Source organism: Labrus mixtus, chromosome 2 (assembly GCF_963584025.1).
Source record: "Labrus mixtus chromosome 2, fLabMix1.1, whole genome shotgun sequence".
Lineage (NCBI taxonomy): Eukaryota > Metazoa > Chordata > Actinopteri > Labriformes > Labridae > Labrus > Labrus mixtus.
Genome location: NC_083613.1, coordinates 21,804,354 through 21,821,229, shown reverse-complemented (window position 1 = coordinate 21,821,229; position 16,876 = coordinate 21,804,354). Strand labels below are relative to the sequence as shown.

Below are 16,876 nucleotides of genomic sequence, written 5' to 3'. Positions count from 1 at the left end.
TCTTGAACACATGACAAGAAAAATAAAAGGAACTTCATTTCATGTTTATACAAATCTTTCAAAAACAATCTAAATGTTCTCATTTGTAAGATGCTCCATGAGAGCCTTTGTACTGCCACCTCAAAAACAAACTGACGGTGCTCATTGTTTATAGCCACATTACTTTACATCCTTTTCCATTTCTGACAGCTGTGATGCTTATATAGAATAAAAGCAGACAGAAATGGATCTGAAGTGTTAGACATTGTACAATAGCTCAAAAAGATTTTACGCCCATTTAGATTTTTCAGTCAGACAATGCGTACTCCAATTTAAGGTGATTTGATAAAATGGTTTACGACAGCAGCAATTAAGTTATCATCATAGTGAGGTTATAATTGAATCATTAGATGGCGAGTAAACACATTGAGTAACTCCTCGAACAAGCGAACCAAAACATAGACATGTCCATACAACCTCTGTTAAACTGAAACACCCTTCACCTATTTCCACACACACACACACACACACACACACACACACACACACACACACACACACACACACACACACACACACACACACACACACACACACACACACACACACACACACACACACACACACACACACACCCACACACACACACACACACACACACACACGCACAGGGATGAAACACACTCAAGGGCACCTGGTGAGTGCTTGTAAGTGGGGTCAGTTGGAGATGAAAAGCACTAAACCAAATTCTTTGCTGTGAACTCTTCTGTTGGATTTTCTTCAGAAAGAGCAGGACATTAATGACCTCAGCCAGTTTCAGACATCTTTTTAAATCTAAACTAAAGTTGAGAGATTTCTGTGTCTATTAGAAATGCATTGTTTTTACACTGAGGTAATCGAATACTTTTTGTATTACATTAACTTTTTGGTATAAAACATACACCTCTGAGATTATTGTTCATGAGAATATTGCAGTTTTTGCTGCATAGGTGCTTGTTCACACAAAACATCTCACTGCTGTTTAACTTGGTTGTAAAATTCATTTTTGCATTTAGTTTGATAGTTTCATAAATCCAGTTGTGGTCGCTTTAGATTGCCAGGCTTACCCATCCTCCACTCTTCCATTGAATCATCACACAACTCCCAGGCCTCTGAAAGCTCTTTTGTTTGCTCAGCTGAAGGCTACAGCCCCCACATGGCAGTAAAAAAAAAAAAAAAAAACTTCCCTGCCAGTGAATGTAAACAGGAGAGCACTGGCTGGTTGTTGTTAATCTCTCACCTTGACATGTTTCAGTCAACGCAGCCTCAACCAACCCCTACATCTGCCGGTTCAGGGTCTGCTGGTGTTCCAGCTTGTGTTCTGTTCTTTGCCAGAAATCGATTTTTTTTTCAGAGATCACTGATCACTGAGAATAGATGTGAGAGTCAGGGCAAGTGTTGCACAGAAAAAAAAGTTCCCTTATATTGTCAAGGCTAAAAGAGCTAATTTACATCTCTCTCCTCTCTTAGGTGTTATCCGGACACAAGAACTGCTCGATCATGAGACGACCTCTCACTACTGGCTCACCGTCTACGCCATGGATCGTGGCGTGGTGCCCCTCTCCGCCTTCGTCGAGGTCTACGTCGAAGTGCAGGACGTAAACGACAACGCACCACAAACCTCCGAACCGGTCTACTACCCTTCTGTGATGGAGAACTCCCCCAAAGATGTGTCCATCATCCAGATCAACGCAGTCGATCCAGATGCCAAAGCCAGCGATAAACTCACCTACAGGATCACCAGTGGCAACCCCCAGGGCTTCTTCGCCGTCAACGCAAAGACAGGTAAAATTGCTGTTGGTTTGATGGGAATTAATGTCTCCATTCATTTCATCCTTTGAGGAGGAAATGCCTTCGCTGAGTCAAGAGCTTTTTACTATATATCAGGACAAATGGTAACCTTGGAGATGCCTGTTAGCGTCAGAAAGAAACCTATGACGACTTAAAAGAAGTCAGCTCATAAAGATTTGAAAGGTCGCCGTCTTCCAAGTATGACATTTTTCTAGGCTTCAATGTTAATGTGATAAAATATTAAAAACCAAAAAGCTTGCTGACAGTCTTACATTGCAGACATCACATGTTATTCTCCCTATTAAGCAAAGATCCATCAGGATATCCTGATACATGATAAACAGACATTTTGCTTTTTTCACCACTAAGATATGAGCTGCTTAAAAGGTCAAGATCATAAAAGATACACAAAGAAGTGCACTACATACTGTATATTCAAATGATCCTTTTAGACTTGGGGGCCAGATTTTTGAAACGTACTATAGTTTCTGTGAGCTTCCTGTTCCTGTTCCTGTTCCTGCAGAAAAGGAAGAGCGGTGTGATCACAATATATATTTTTTCTTAACCCAGGACAGGAGTGGGTTGAGCCTACAGGGGTTTTTCCACTCTAACACTCTAAAGTGTGTTCTTGTATGGTGCTCTGGAAATGGTGTGATGATTAATATTTCATTGGGTTCTTTTAAAGTTGCAGGAGCAGGCTATGTTTAGTCGAACAGCGGAGAAATACTTGTAATAGGTGCAAAGTGAAGCTACATGTATGGACAGAACCTCTCTGTGAAATGTACAGATTTATTCTTGTTCTGTTGGAGTCAGAGATGAGAGTAATCTGAAATGTGTGTGACTTGTGTTTTAACCCACTGAGAGCTATTTGGTTTATATCAGTTATTTAAGAGATATGAACAAAATCAAATGTTTTTTTTTTTTTTTTTAAACTTTGTATGCAAGTGCTCATTAGACTGAAAAGAGGAATGTTTAGTGAAGCAGTTGCTCCAGTTCGTCCCCGCTCACTCACGTGTGTGGTCCTGTTTCCCAAGGTTGTCCCATCAACATTCTGGAGTTATTTTTGTTGGAAGTAGCAATGTGAATTTTTCTGACCAAATAAGGATTCATCATGTAGAATGTCTTCTCAAACAAGCCTCACAGTAACACTAGGCGCTCCCCAATGGACAGGAAAAGAAGAAAGAAAAAATAAACATTACAGAAAGGGGGAAAGCCTTAGGTATGCGGACACATAAGGTTGGTGTTTCTTCCACTTGCATGACAAGATCGGCGCACAAATGCTGATAAGAAGCCTGTCTGGGAGGCTGGAAAGGGAAAGCAGTGGGAAATTGAAAATTTATCTTCCAACAAAGCAGTCATACATAACACTGCTTTAACAGTGTAGGTAAATCTTGAGCTGTGGAGAAAATATCTTCACAATCGTTTTCGTCCTCAAGATATACTCTGGGGTTTTTCTGCCTTTTTATGGGCCAGTTACGTTTGGTTATATTGGTGCCATAGCTGGAAAGACATGTTAACACAGAAGCAGCTGATTTTTAACTGATTGCCATTCCTTGTTGGGATTTTTACGTCTTTTCCCACCAAAGCGGATTTAATATTTGTTATATTGTCAGTTTTCTCCATCCTGGCTCACAATCTACTGTCGACTGGTTCTGCCGTCTGATAGGAGCCCTCAGGAAACCTTCAGTGCATCACTTATTGAGTCTTCTTAGCCCACATATCTAAAGTAATTATTTCCTACTCCCATGATGACAGAGTTTTCATCTAAGCTTATGGCCAAGTCCACTGTGGGCAGAAACTCTTTACAGGCTGTATCTTTTTCGAGATGCTTTTTTTCCTTAAGCTTCAGAAGAGCTCTAAGGAAAAAGAAACTGTTTATGGAGGACAGTGAAGCATAAGGAGAAGACCCTTTCATGCATATCAAAGCATGTTGAAACTTTAATCAGTGGGACACCAGAGCCCCTTGTGTCAGGTTCAACAAAGAAGGCTTTTAACAAAGAAAACTTCATCAAATCACTGCTTTGCCCTTTGGATTTCTTCGTCCTGTGTGTTTTTGAAGATTGCAGCTAAGAGTGGAGGAAGAAAAGTAGATGAGGAGAGAAACAAGAGGAAACAGAGACTTCCAGAAGAGGCTTCTAATTTAGAATTGGATTGAGTGTCTTCAATGATTACAAATGATGCTTTGTTTCCTATATCCGTGGTATTAAATGAGATTGAAATAGACCTGATATCTCTCCACATTATCAACCCAGTACGGCGTTCTCACCGCATATTATAGGTTTTTGAAAATGTTTAAATTTACAGCATGCAAGTCTCTGTAATTACACGTTCTTAAATTGCATTGGAAGCATAGGCCCTGTCTTGGCATATCTACAAAGCTCTACAGAGGGGTGGAAAAAGGGAAAAGACGTTAAGGCCTGTGTTTTGTGTGTGGCTTTTGGAACTTTGTTGGCTTGTGTTCCAAGCTAACTAGCTAGCCTGCTATCATGGGTAACTGCTTTTCCGAGCAGCTCGTCAAGCTTCAAACACATATGAAGGCTTCGCTTTGACGCCTTGGGTGGTGTCGGTTGCCCTTTTTTTTTCTTATAGACCCACATTGGCTCTGTAAAGCCCAGGATGAAAGGCTTAGGCCTACTTCATTTCTGCCAAGTAAACAAGTCCTGCTGTTTTGGCTGTTCTCTGAATTTAGTTTGTCATTAAAGTGCAAGGCCAGCTCTTCTCTCTTGCAGAGACTCTATTGCAATCCCACCGTCTGAGAGCTTATAACTCAATGGTTTTTGATACAGCATTGAAGGGATTGGAACAGAGGGAGAAAAAAAAGAAACGGGGCAGAGCGGTGTGGGGTGCAAATTGTGCCAGTCAGCTGGATATGAATTATGTGTTCTCAATCAGTGTGAGATCAGTGAATTTGAATATTGCTGTTGGGGTGTGAAATTTTAAAAGATGAAGCAGAGCTCAGATGTCTGGTGGCACAGATCTCATCCCACCCACAGACATGACCAAGGCTGTTCAGGGCTCCTAAGCCCTAATTTGGTGGCTGCGGAGAATTGTATCTCCTGGATAACTCACAGGCTTGTTGTCAACAGATCACAACATACTCTGTGATGTGTGAGACAGGCAGAAACATAATTGTATGTGCTGCGTTTAAAATGTCACTAGTATTACATAGTCAGGCATGGGCGCGATAAGTAAACTCAAGGATTTAATCTTGTCACTAGTTACTAGTAACATAAAGTAATCATTAATATTTTTTTATCAATTAAGGCCCACAATGCCTGTCGAAAGTTTTTGACTACTACCATAATGCTCTACTACCCAGATGTAAACCAGCAAAGTAGACAGAGTGCATCATGTAGCGTGTAGCTGTGGCGGTATTTTGATCTCAAAAATAAAGATAAAGTTGTGTGTAGTCACAGGCTATGTCAGGTTAACCTGGCATATAAACACTCGACCATAGCAATATGTAACCAGCACTAAAAGTGGGTGTTAGGCTGCAATGAGGACTGGAGGCTGGTGGTGCTGTATCTGTTATCGGCTAGTATGCACTAATCTGATAACATAATCTATTACCCGCCCTTAATATCATCTAGTTTAGATAAATGATCGTATGGTGATAACCAACAACAATCTTGTGTCGCTGGCAGGAAGTGTAATGATTAGCAAAGCTAGTAAAATGTCAGCAATCAGTTGTTCTTTATCCAAGTTTCCCTTTCTTATTTATTTTTAATGTATTGAATTTATTCAATTAGGAAAGTGTTCATTAATTACCAGATCACATTTAACATGACACCTCACAAGACACCGCACAAAAACTCACAAGAAGTTTTAGGTACAAAATCGAAACATTTGTTACATTAAAGAGACCCATGTACAATTAGCTGGTTAAAATGCAGAATGAACCAGATGCTCTGGGCATCAAAGAGGAGACAGAAAAGATATATGAGTACATGACTGTTTTTTTTTTTTTTTAAACCAATATTTGAGTTTTCTGTTAAAGGTTAAGTGCATGTCACGGTCTCTGATAAATGCTGATAATTTGTTCTTCTAACAGACCCAAACCTTTTGACTAAATTCAGTTCTCCGTCTCGCTACATTAAAGTCTCCTCTAGTTTGTGCTCTGGTGTTATTGAAAGCCCATTGAAAGCTTTAAAAACTATCAGCCATTACTTAAGTCTAGGTATTGGTATCAGTAAGGGACAAAAAATCTTATCTGAACATCTGTAGCTGTTGTTCACAGATGTTATACTTGGCTGTAGCTTTGGCATAAAAACGTTTGGTCTGCACATAAATCGGGACAACCAGCCCACTTGCTGTCCACTTTTATTCCTCTCTTCATAACAGAGTTGTCAGAGAGCTCTGAGCCAGTCCAGCTGAGGTGTTTGACATGAGTTGCCCACCTTTTCTGTTGAAGTGTGAACAATCTTCTCTACCTGGTGAATCACTCTCTCGCTCTCTCTTCTCTGAAATGCTGTTGCAGTGCCATGAAATGTTGGACTTTGTGCAAAACTCTTACCCCGGAACTTGTGTTAGGATAGGGCAACCAAGCAGAACATGAAGTCAGAATGTACAGACACACTCACACAGGAAGGTTTTTTTATGTCCAAGCAAAGGAGAGAGAACTGGAGCAAAGATCACTGCGATAACTATCTTATCTGGAAAACAGTCATTACTCTACTTCCTGTTGTGTCCATTCCACCTCTCCATGTGTGGCATTCATACTTTCAAACTGCTCTGCTGTTGTCCATTGATTTTTGAGAGCATGTTTTCATTTTTCCATGATGACATGGCGCATGATATTTATGCCCAAAGCACCTTAAGCCAATTTACAACTCCACCCCATAATGATGGCGCCTATCTGTATTCGTCACCAGACAATTGGGTAGTTTTACCAAAAGCTTGCCATAAATAAGACGTGGCTGTCTATACATGACTTTGTTTTCCTTTTAATGGCAGCTTTCAATCCCGTGGTTAAACCTTAAATGATGAAAGATTAGTCCTGGTGATTTTTTTTATAGAAGTACAGAACAATTTTGGCCCATCCTTTTTTTCTTTGCCTGAAGGCAACAGCTCATCAACTGAAAAGGAATGCCATGGGTGATGCTTTGGCAAGCTTGGATACCTTCCACAGGTTTTATGGGCATTTGTCATCCCCCTGGGGCTTGAATGAAAAAGGTAAAGGGAAACCAACCACTAGGACTTGCTGTGGCATATCCTCCACTTTCTGTAGAGCACACAGCAACTTTCATTTTTAAAGTAACCCCCCACCCACACCCACCAACCCACACAAACACTCTGCTGCTATCAGTGGTTTACCAAAGCCCCAACCACTATCAAGGGAAGTGAGATAGGAAATGGATACTTCCAACAACTTCCTAATGTTTCCGGTGAATTGGAGGCCGAACAATTGTCACAGCTCTCAAAAGAGATTGTGAGGAGAAAAGGTGGAAATGAAAAATAGCTGATTTTTCTCTTCAAACTTCAAAGGGTGGTCACGGTAGCTTAGTTGGCAAAGATTCATTTTGACGGCACTATCTTTGTAACAAATCCAACCCGGGACCTTTGTGGTCTTTGGTATCCTTGTGGGGCATAAACGTAAGAATAAAGACCTCATGTCTTCAACTGTCTAAAGTTTTCATTGTCTTGGTAGATTTCTAAGAACAAAATAAATAGATTTAAATAGAAAAAAAATCATCTAAACATTTGGTGTTAAGCAAATCTTCAGAAAAGAGGAACAAGTTGAAATGTTTCTTTGTCTTTTTTTAAATAGATTTTGGGGATTTTAGCCTATATTTGATAGTACATTGGATAGATTTTGAAATCGGGTAGAGAGAGTGATTAATCACATTCTGGAAGGGAGCACAGGTAAGCTTTGAACCAAGTCCGCCTGCACAGAGGACTACAGCCTCTGCTAGGGCTGGGTATCGAATTAGATACTTTTTTGGCAAGGATAGAATTGCTTCAATACTACAGAGTATCGAAAAATGGCTTTTCATTCGATACCAAATTTAGACTTATCATACCTACCATCAGCGTCAGTGAGCCAATAAGCATGCAGCATGCTTGTTTTACCAGGATCTAATAATGCTGGTGATTGGCTGCTTAACCAGATGGGGCCCACATGTGTGTTGTTGTGTTTTGAGAGGCTTGACTACAGTGTACATTGTGAAGTTTAGAAAAATGTCAACGAGATCAAAACAGACAACTTTAGTTCAATCAGGAGAGACAAGTAAATGATTGAAAGATGAAAGGTTTATTTTACATATGTGACATAGAATGATTGTCAGAGAATCTTTGGCGCTTGAACTCTACAGGGAGACAGGGTGATTGAAGATGTCTGGCCTGAGCGGCAACAAGATCTATCCCCCCCTAGAGTCCAAACACCGGTGGTGGAGGTGTTAGCGGATGATGTCGTCTGGGTTGATGTGATGAAGTTGATTGAACTGTGAAGACTAGAGTTGATGAGAAGATGGTTAATGATGTCATCTGAGGCAAACTGCGAAGGCTGGGGTTGACCGGACGATGGCTGTTGATGTCATCTGAGGCTGATGGGATGAAGGAGGTGATGAAACTGTGAAGGCTTGGTGGCGATGGGGAGGTGGAGGGTCGCTCGTAACGATGGCATGAATGAACTAGTGGTAGAGAAAGCCATTTTTAAAAGAGACAGCAGCAATGTGATAGGCTAACAATGAGGGTTGTAACTCATGTTACAAAACTTGTTTGAATGTTTTAAGACACCATGGAGCTGAAAAATAAAACTAAAGATTTGTATCATAATGTGAAATGTAATTTTTTTTTGTTAAAATGGATTTTATAAAATTGGTATCAAAAAATGTATCGTTTAGGAATCGGTATCGAAGTCAAGGTATCGGTTTCGGTATTGGTATCAAAAACTTTGAACGATACCTCTGCTCATGTGGCCAACCCAACCCTTTTAGCATTCTGCCCCCCAAATAGTATTCTAAAATGTGTAGCTAAAATCTTCAAATGCCAACTATTATTTGCAGGGTTACAGACCTTGTGACATTAAATTAAAAAAAATGACAACATTCGAGCCATCAAGCAAAATGAAAATACTTTTTTTAAATTAAACTTTTGGTTGGTTTCTTTTCTGGTATTTTGAAAGACAGTATTTTTTTCTTCCACAATAGCAAACCTGTGCAGAATTACAGAGGCAGAGGTCAAGACTTTATATTGACAAATCAATCAATCAATCAATCAATCAATCAATCAAGCAATCGATCAATCAATTTTTATTTGTATAGCGTCAACTCATAACAAGTGTTATCTTGAGACACTTTACAAAAAGCAGGTAAAAGCCCTTACTCTTTGTCTGTTAACATTACAAAAGAGCAGATAAAAAGACCTTACTCATTGTTATGTTACAAAAAGCAGGTAAAAGACCTTACTTATTGCTATGTTACAAAGATCCGGCCTATCCATCATGAGCACTTTAGCAAAGCAGCAAAAGTTACAGTGGTAAGAAAAAACTGCCTTATTAAAAGGCAGAAATCTTCGGCCGGATCCCCGGCTCATGACGAAACAGCCTTCACAGGCCTAGACTGCGCCGGGCTGACACAACAGGGAAGCATTGCTGTCACTGTGACATGTAAGCCGGTGAGGTAAACCAAAGCGTACACAGCTGAGTGGATGAGACACTGGTGCTGACACAGTGATAACACTACAGACTCAAATTACAATGTATGTTGTTTGGTGTCAATTTTTGAACACTTAAAATGTTCTTGTTCAAGTTTTAATGTTAAATTGCCTTCAGACACTTCTGCTAAATGCACCGGGTCGCTCTTGATTGTGCTCATTAAAATGCCAAGTGAACCAAATTAAATGTTAAAGGTGTAAAGTTGACTTGAAAATACTACAGTGGGTAGTTCTTCCAAATTTGTAGGTAGCTACTCATTTTGACAGCATTTTGGACATTTCTTTTATTCAAGGTAAACTGCTTTCTTAGGTCCCCATTCCAACAATCTTTTGTTAGATGTTGTAAAAGCCTCGGCACACCTTAGATAGGAAGAGCACAAATTGATTTGTGTGCCTTCCAGATATATTAGAATCAGAAGCTTGGTGATATAGAAACGTACTTGCAAGACTACATAGTTGCTGGAACTCCCAACAACCACATACACTGTTAACATAGCAGCTAGCGTTAATTACGCAACAAAACCTTAGCTTCTCTCCAATTTTGTTTGAAGTGCAATCAACAGCACACATTTGTTGGCTAAAGTTGCCTGGTACAATGGGGGAAAAAAGCACATATTTACTTAATATTTCAGCCTCATGTTTTACTCACATCTTTAATGCCAGTGACCTGCTATCTCTGAAGTACACACATTCCTGGTTTGTGTATTCAAAGGCCCATGTTAGTTCTCCTGTTACATTAAAAATATTTTAACATTTTCAGAATTTCCAAAAACTCAATAGTTCACTTTTGATATTTAATGTTTTACATGCCAGCTTTTGATTGACACCTGCTGAGTTGTGTAACTGACCTGGAAGATTTACTCAAGTCATGCCCACAACTATACTACAAAGTTAGATAAACATGTGAAGTCTGATAGATGTATAAAGGCCAAATGTGTAATCTGCCAAAGTCTAGTTGGAGAAGGGAATATGGTTGAATAGTGTCTATGAGTGTTTACGCCAAGTAGATGTATCAAGACAAATTAGCTCTCTGAATGTCAACATGTATAGCTTTAACTCGCAAGCTAATGTGCACACACAATCTCTTACTGTTTAACCCTTTTCACACATACGGAAATCTCCTGAAAAACTCTGGAGATTTGGCTACCCGGAGGTTCTTTAGGCTATGTGTGAACGCAAACAGCCGCATTTTTCGTGCGGACTTTACCCGGAGTTTATCTGGCCAGACCCCTAGTATTTTATCCGCAGAATATCCGAGTGAGCTGATGTCTGAACGTGGCCGAATATACTCCGGAGATTTTCAATTCGAGCCAATGGAAAGAGAATGACGTTTATATAGTGATCGACTAAAGTGTCTGCACTACGGCTAAAGTGTCTCCACTATGATCTCCGTGCAAACTGCTGCATTATGTTTTCTGTTTGTCAGTATGTGGTTCTCCTCTCTTTTGTGGATGTTGTCATTCCGTTGGACTACACATAGCATTGATATTTAAAGGCAAATATTCTCATTATAACGTCGTGTAGCGGACTGTGCTTCAGCCGCTACTTCCGCGTTGTTTATTTACGTCACGTCTTACGTCGGGAAATCCCCCCCCCCCCCGCCCCCTCCCCTCTAACAGGGAAAGCCCCCTGCTGTGAGGAGCATATGTGAACGGCTAGTTCGGGAGACTCTCCGGAGAAGTCCTCCTGTAAATATCTAGATATTATCCGGAGTGCATATGTGAAAACGACTTTAATGTCTGGGATGCCATGACTTGTTTGAAATACCTCCCAGATTCCATCTGTACACATCAGAACTGACATAGCCCAACATTACAATTAAGAAGTCTTGTTCTTCAGCAGCTCTTCTGCTCTTAAGTAACCCATCCATTCTCACAATGCCCCATAACATTCGCTTTCACAAGCACTGGGGACCCTGAAACCCCTGTAGCCCAGAGTCTTCTATGACGTGGTTGTCTTTTCAGATTACAAATAAGCCTAGCAGCTGTGAAGCACTGAGATAAGTCAATCCCAATGTAAACATTGCTTCCCTACTAAATGCCTTTTACTATTTCAAAGACACCTTTGTGTAAAAAAGTATTTGCAGTAGGTTATAAGTGCTGTCTTTTTGTCATTTGTCAAATTCAGAGTGTCTTTGGACGCCAGAGCAGAACACACTGACTTTTGAATGGCATGCCAAGCATTGCTTTCCCTGAAAATGAAAGTCAGTTGCAGCCTCTGAGAGAATTGGTAATAAAGCAAGTGACAAACAGCTCCCACTTTGATGTACCATCCCTTCTTGAACTCCCACAGTGCTTTGGATTCTGAGGTCCCGCAGTTTTGTTGCGAGTGTGTAGATGGCAGCGCGAGCTGTGAAAACAGATCCTTTTCACAGTGTTGTTTTAGGCTCGAGTGGCAGACACTTAACTCGTAATGAAGCTGAGAATATTGATATAGTTGTCTGGAGCTGAACGTTGGGTTTTGGGATAAGTAATTTGTTGCAGTGTTCATTACTTTCCTCACACGGGAGAGAAAGAGCAAGGGCTTAAATAATGAGTTTTCATAGCTTAGTGTCAGCTCATCAACAATAATGCTTGATATCTCAAGGACCTAAAAATTGCTCGACAAGTCCAGCAACTGCAGAGACACAACACATTCCCAAATGTCTGGAGCTGCAGCTAAATGTGTGTCGATCCCAAGACTGCTAATCACAGCAGCATTGCCCGGGTACAAAAGCAGCCCCAACAATGTCCTGGACTCCTTAACTCCCTCCAGGGCGTCCATTTTGGAGCAGCAGTTGTAGCGCTCAAGGACATGGTTGAGAGTGCCACTGCTGCCTTGCTGTTGTTTTTCTCCCCCTCTCAAAACAGCATGGCTATAATTACTGTCGGCCCAGCACGGCCCACGCCTCAGGATGGCTTTTGTGTGTGTGTGTGTGTGTGTGTGTGTGTTTTGTCAAAGACTGCGGGTTGGAAATGCAGACTTCATTGGCGAGCTCTGGCTTAGTAACCACTCATTTTACAGCTCTTTAACTTTAAGGTAGAGTTTGAGTGGTATGCACCTTTATCGGCTTGAACACTTGTGCAAAGTGCTCCATACAAGAACCGTTCCTTGTGAGCATGTAGCTTTTTCCTTATTGATGGAACTTGCAGAATATGTTTGGATAGACATTACATTTTGGAAAGTTTCAGTGTTTCGGAAACTAGTAGTTGTGACCAGGGTTCTGATAGTGATATCAGTGCTTGGATTTGAGAGTGGGTGGTGAGTGCTGTGGTCAGAGATCGAGCAGCAAGCTGGCAACATGTCAGGGATAAAAATTGGTTCAGAAGTAAACAAAAGTAGTTTCAGCTACATCACCACATTTATGAAAATAGCGCAAACTATCCACAGTACAAGCAGCTTATTTTTTTACTTTTCAGATTTTAGATTCTCCTTCCAGACATCTCTACATCTAAGAGTGGATGTGGGTTTCTCGCTCCATCAAAACTCTTCCATTCTTCAACCTTAAAAAGTGAAAGAGCCAAAAAGGTTGAGCTTGTGGTTTAGAACCATTTAAGTCGAAGTTCATGCTCCAAAAACACATAGCTGACTAATTGTAGAGCTAAAATAGTCACAGAAGTCATCTTGTTTAGTTTGTTTTTTGACACTAAAATAACCTGCAAGTCTATTGGATTTTAACATTTTACATACATTTTATTAAAATCCCAAACAGTGCAAAGGTAAAGTGGATATCTTTGGGATTTGGACTTCTATCGTTGACATCGTAGACGACATGTTAGGTGTAGAACACTGATAGACTTTTCTATCTATTATGTAGTATTTTAAGGACCCCAAAATTCAGCCATTGAAAGACAAATCAGACGCAAGATTTCTCACTACTGAATTAATTATAAATTGTAATACCCGACTACTCTGTACCAAAGACTGTATAAAACATGGATGTAGTCTCAGAGAAGTCGCCAATTGGTGTTTTGCAGCCTGACGATGACTCCCAGCATGTTGGAAATCTATCTCAATCTTATGTTTGATTAACCAATATGAAAGATGAAATGGAGGCGGGCCTTAATCATCCTTGCAAAAATCACCAATACCCCTAATAATGCAAATGTACTCTTAACTCTTAAAAGTAACTTTTTTATAGCACCTTTTTATTTTCAAAGTGCTTAACAAGGGCCTAAAATACAATAACGATTTACGAAAATAAAACAAATAATGGATTTTATGTGTGGTACATTTATACAACAAAACTCAGAGATAGAAACACGTATCCACTAAAGCATCACATTTGATCAGATATGGTGAAGACCAAAACCCTTTTCTTCTGGGTTGCAAACATGTTCATTTCTGCTCCTCTGTCCAAATGGTCATTTTAACATGTGACTTATTGGGATTCCTTTGCTTTTTGAGAGAGCCTCCAGTGGACAGGTTATCTGTTTCATGTGAGTGGTACAGTCATTTTAAGAATATCCAGTTTGGCATGAACCATCGCTGTCCTGCTGTGAGGTCGGCTCCCCACTGTGTCTTAAAGTACAACAGTATCTGGAGGGACTCCCATATTTATCAAACAGCCTTGATATTAATAACACCTTGCCAAACAATGATGATGAATTGATGTTTGATCTCATATAGGATGTGACATCTGAGCATGCTCACCAGCTGAGGTTGGCTGTCACTATTTCTACTTTCACAACCCCAATCAAATGGAGTCCAAAAAAAAGTTCCTCTTCCTGTTCAACTTTGCTGTCTTATGAACCCAAACTCTCCATCTAGCGTATAAAAAACAAAACAAATCTCTCATTCCATCTGGAGGTAGCCATGCTAATTTATGTGTGAGATTGAGAATTAAGAAGAGACAAAAAATGATTCCTGAATCGAAATGAACAATATTTTTGAACAAGCTCCCTTCACCCATAAGCGGAAGGCATCTTGTATTGTGCTATCCTGTTTCATAAGCTCATCCTCCAGTGTAAATTATCACAGTGAATTTAAACTTGCAATGCTGAACTCTTAGTTAATGTCTGTTCTCCTGAACAGGCTTTGGATAAAGGTTCATCTGTCGTGAGTTCAGTAGATCTTCTATTGTTGTAGTTGTTTCAGCGCTTCTGTACCGAGTGTATTCTGTTTCCATAACAAACCCTGTATCTTTTATGATATCCAGGCAGGGCTTTGATTAGGCCGCTGAATGGCAGAGGAATTATAAATCATAGTCCCAAACTCGGTGTGGTTAATGCTGTCATCTGTATTCTGCTCAATAATACATGTAGAGAGAAAGGACTTACCTAACACAGCGCGCGGGGAGCGTAAAAACATAATCATCCATCAGCTCAAGCCTCGCTAAAGCACATGAATAATTAGCCAGTGCAGTCTGTTTTGATGTGGCACAGCAGAACTATTAGCTTTGATGGTAATAATCTACAGCTCGCTGCCTCATGGAACGCATGCTGATGCTGTGCAAACTTTCCTGCAGACATCGTGCAACGCTGCAGAGAATAAATCCTGCAAGACATATGAGTTTATTCAACTATATTTGTGTTGCCAGTGTTGATGCACCTCTTTTTACTCGGAGAGGGAGGGGGTGGTGATAAAGGGCCTCTTTCTCTTCATGTAAATTTAGTTTTTTCTCTTATATTTTTACCTACAGTGGGGATTAGTGTTAGTTAGTAAATTGAGATATGATTCTTGTCTTGATGTGGCCATATTGGGTAAGGAGATCCGAAAAGGAAAAATACTGTTTGTTCTTTCATTGATTTCTAACAGAATTTCACTAGCCTTATATCTTTGCAGCTCACTGTGAAGATTAAATAAAGCCTAAGTAGGAGTGGATCAAAAAAAGGGGGGAGCAAAAGCACCTCACTCATATGCCTCAATTGCAGTCCTGAGGGAGTGCTATTTCAGGACATGTAAGTTGTGGCCTGCTATTCTTGTTGCAGGCATATGTGCCATTGATGGCTTTGGGTTTTCGGAAATCCTTTGCTTTATGCTAATCAGGCACAGTGTGGCGAGCAGACAGCTCTGCTGCGGTTGAAGTTGGCATGTCTACTCTACACTCAGCGTCTCTGCAAAGTTGCAATTACACTGGTAGTGAGAACACAACGCTGTCTTTTACTTGGCTTTGTAGCCTCATCCTTCCCCCCTCTCGTCCTCTCTTTTCTTCTCTTGTTTATGAATTTATCTTAAGATTGGATTAGTCAGGAACTCAGGACTGGAGCTCATTTAAGTTTCACTTTTTTTTCCTCAAAGCTTGGCTTAAAAAGTTCCCTCTCTGTGATTGATGTCACGCAGCATCAATCCTCCTACTTGAAAAGAGCGATAGCGCTCAAAAAGACCCTTGAAACACTTTAACTGGCAGGAGGATCTTTTCTGAAGTTTCCTTTTTTCTCCGTTTCAAAAAAGTGCTGAAAACTGCAGACACTGTCTGGCTGACTGTCTGTTTATTCAGCTTGTGGATGAAGTAAAAGCATGGTGTCAAGGCTGTGCTGCTGTTTGGCCACTATTTGCAGACCGTTGTGATATTTCACATATGTAAGGCAGTGTGGTGGGCTGTCTGGCAACTGGTTTAACCAGAAAGAGGGGGAGAGCACTCCTCCAGATGCAGATGCCTCTTTACTCGAGAATGACTGATGAGTTAACCAGCAGACTTCAGATCATGTCAACCAGCAGCTAGGGGGGAGATTGGTCGAAGTTTTGAGTTTAGTGAGAACATATTGTTTCTTTACTTTGCAATGCCTGCGAATTTTCTCTGTGTCTTTGGCTTGGTGGTTTGGATTCAAAAACAGCTTCATATTTAGTTATTGCACCATAAAACAAACTGAAACTGGATTTTTCTGATGCCGATAACAACATCTGAGAACTTATAAAATCACAAAATATACTATACTACATTGGTTTGCTTTGTATTTTGTGTAAATCCAAAGTGTTCCTGACAAGAATCCTAAAGGTTAGCTTAGACTTATAGACTTGTGAGTGCAGCTCTATGTTCATTATTGGCCAACATGCACACACATACAGATACGTGTATCTATAATATGCTAACATCGGCTGTTAGGTCGCCCTGGGTCATGTACCGGTCAAACTCTGGTCTCACCAGCCTCGTGACTTATTGCTTCTTATCTGTATAATTCATGTTTGGTTTTTTTGTCTCTTACAGGTTTGGTTACAACAACTTCTCGTAAGCTGGACAGAGAACAACAAGATGAGCATATTCTTGAGGTAAGTTATTTAGTTTGCTCAGTGTCAGCCTGTTGTATTTCTGTAAAGCATGAATAAGTAACGTGATGATCAGGACCCTTAAAGGTCAACACTTCCCCAGTTGGAAAAAAAAGAATACGAATTTCTGTATCTGAGATTCTGGCATTTCAAGCAAACCTCGGCTGATTGGCACATGTTTCCAACAAAAACAAATCTTCTTGTATGTGCAAGAACGGGGTCGGTTTGG

General features: G+C 40.4%; 1 protein-coding gene across 3 annotated transcripts in view; it reads left to right on the top strand.

Moving 5' to 3' along the window:
- The window catches only part of fat1a (FAT atypical cadherin 1a), a 78,851-nt gene that overhangs the window by 16,901 nt on the left and 45,074 nt on the right, over nt 1-16,876 (top strand). For all 3 annotated transcript variants that reach the window (XM_061056498.1, XM_061056517.1, XM_061056508.1), the window contains exons 3-4: nt 1,489-1,803; nt 16,589-16,650. In XM_061056498.1, the coding sequence (XP_060912481.1) occupies nt 1,489-1,803; nt 16,589-16,650 (377 nt within the window). The remainder of the gene's footprint in view (nt 1-1,488; nt 1,804-16,588; nt 16,651-16,876) is intronic.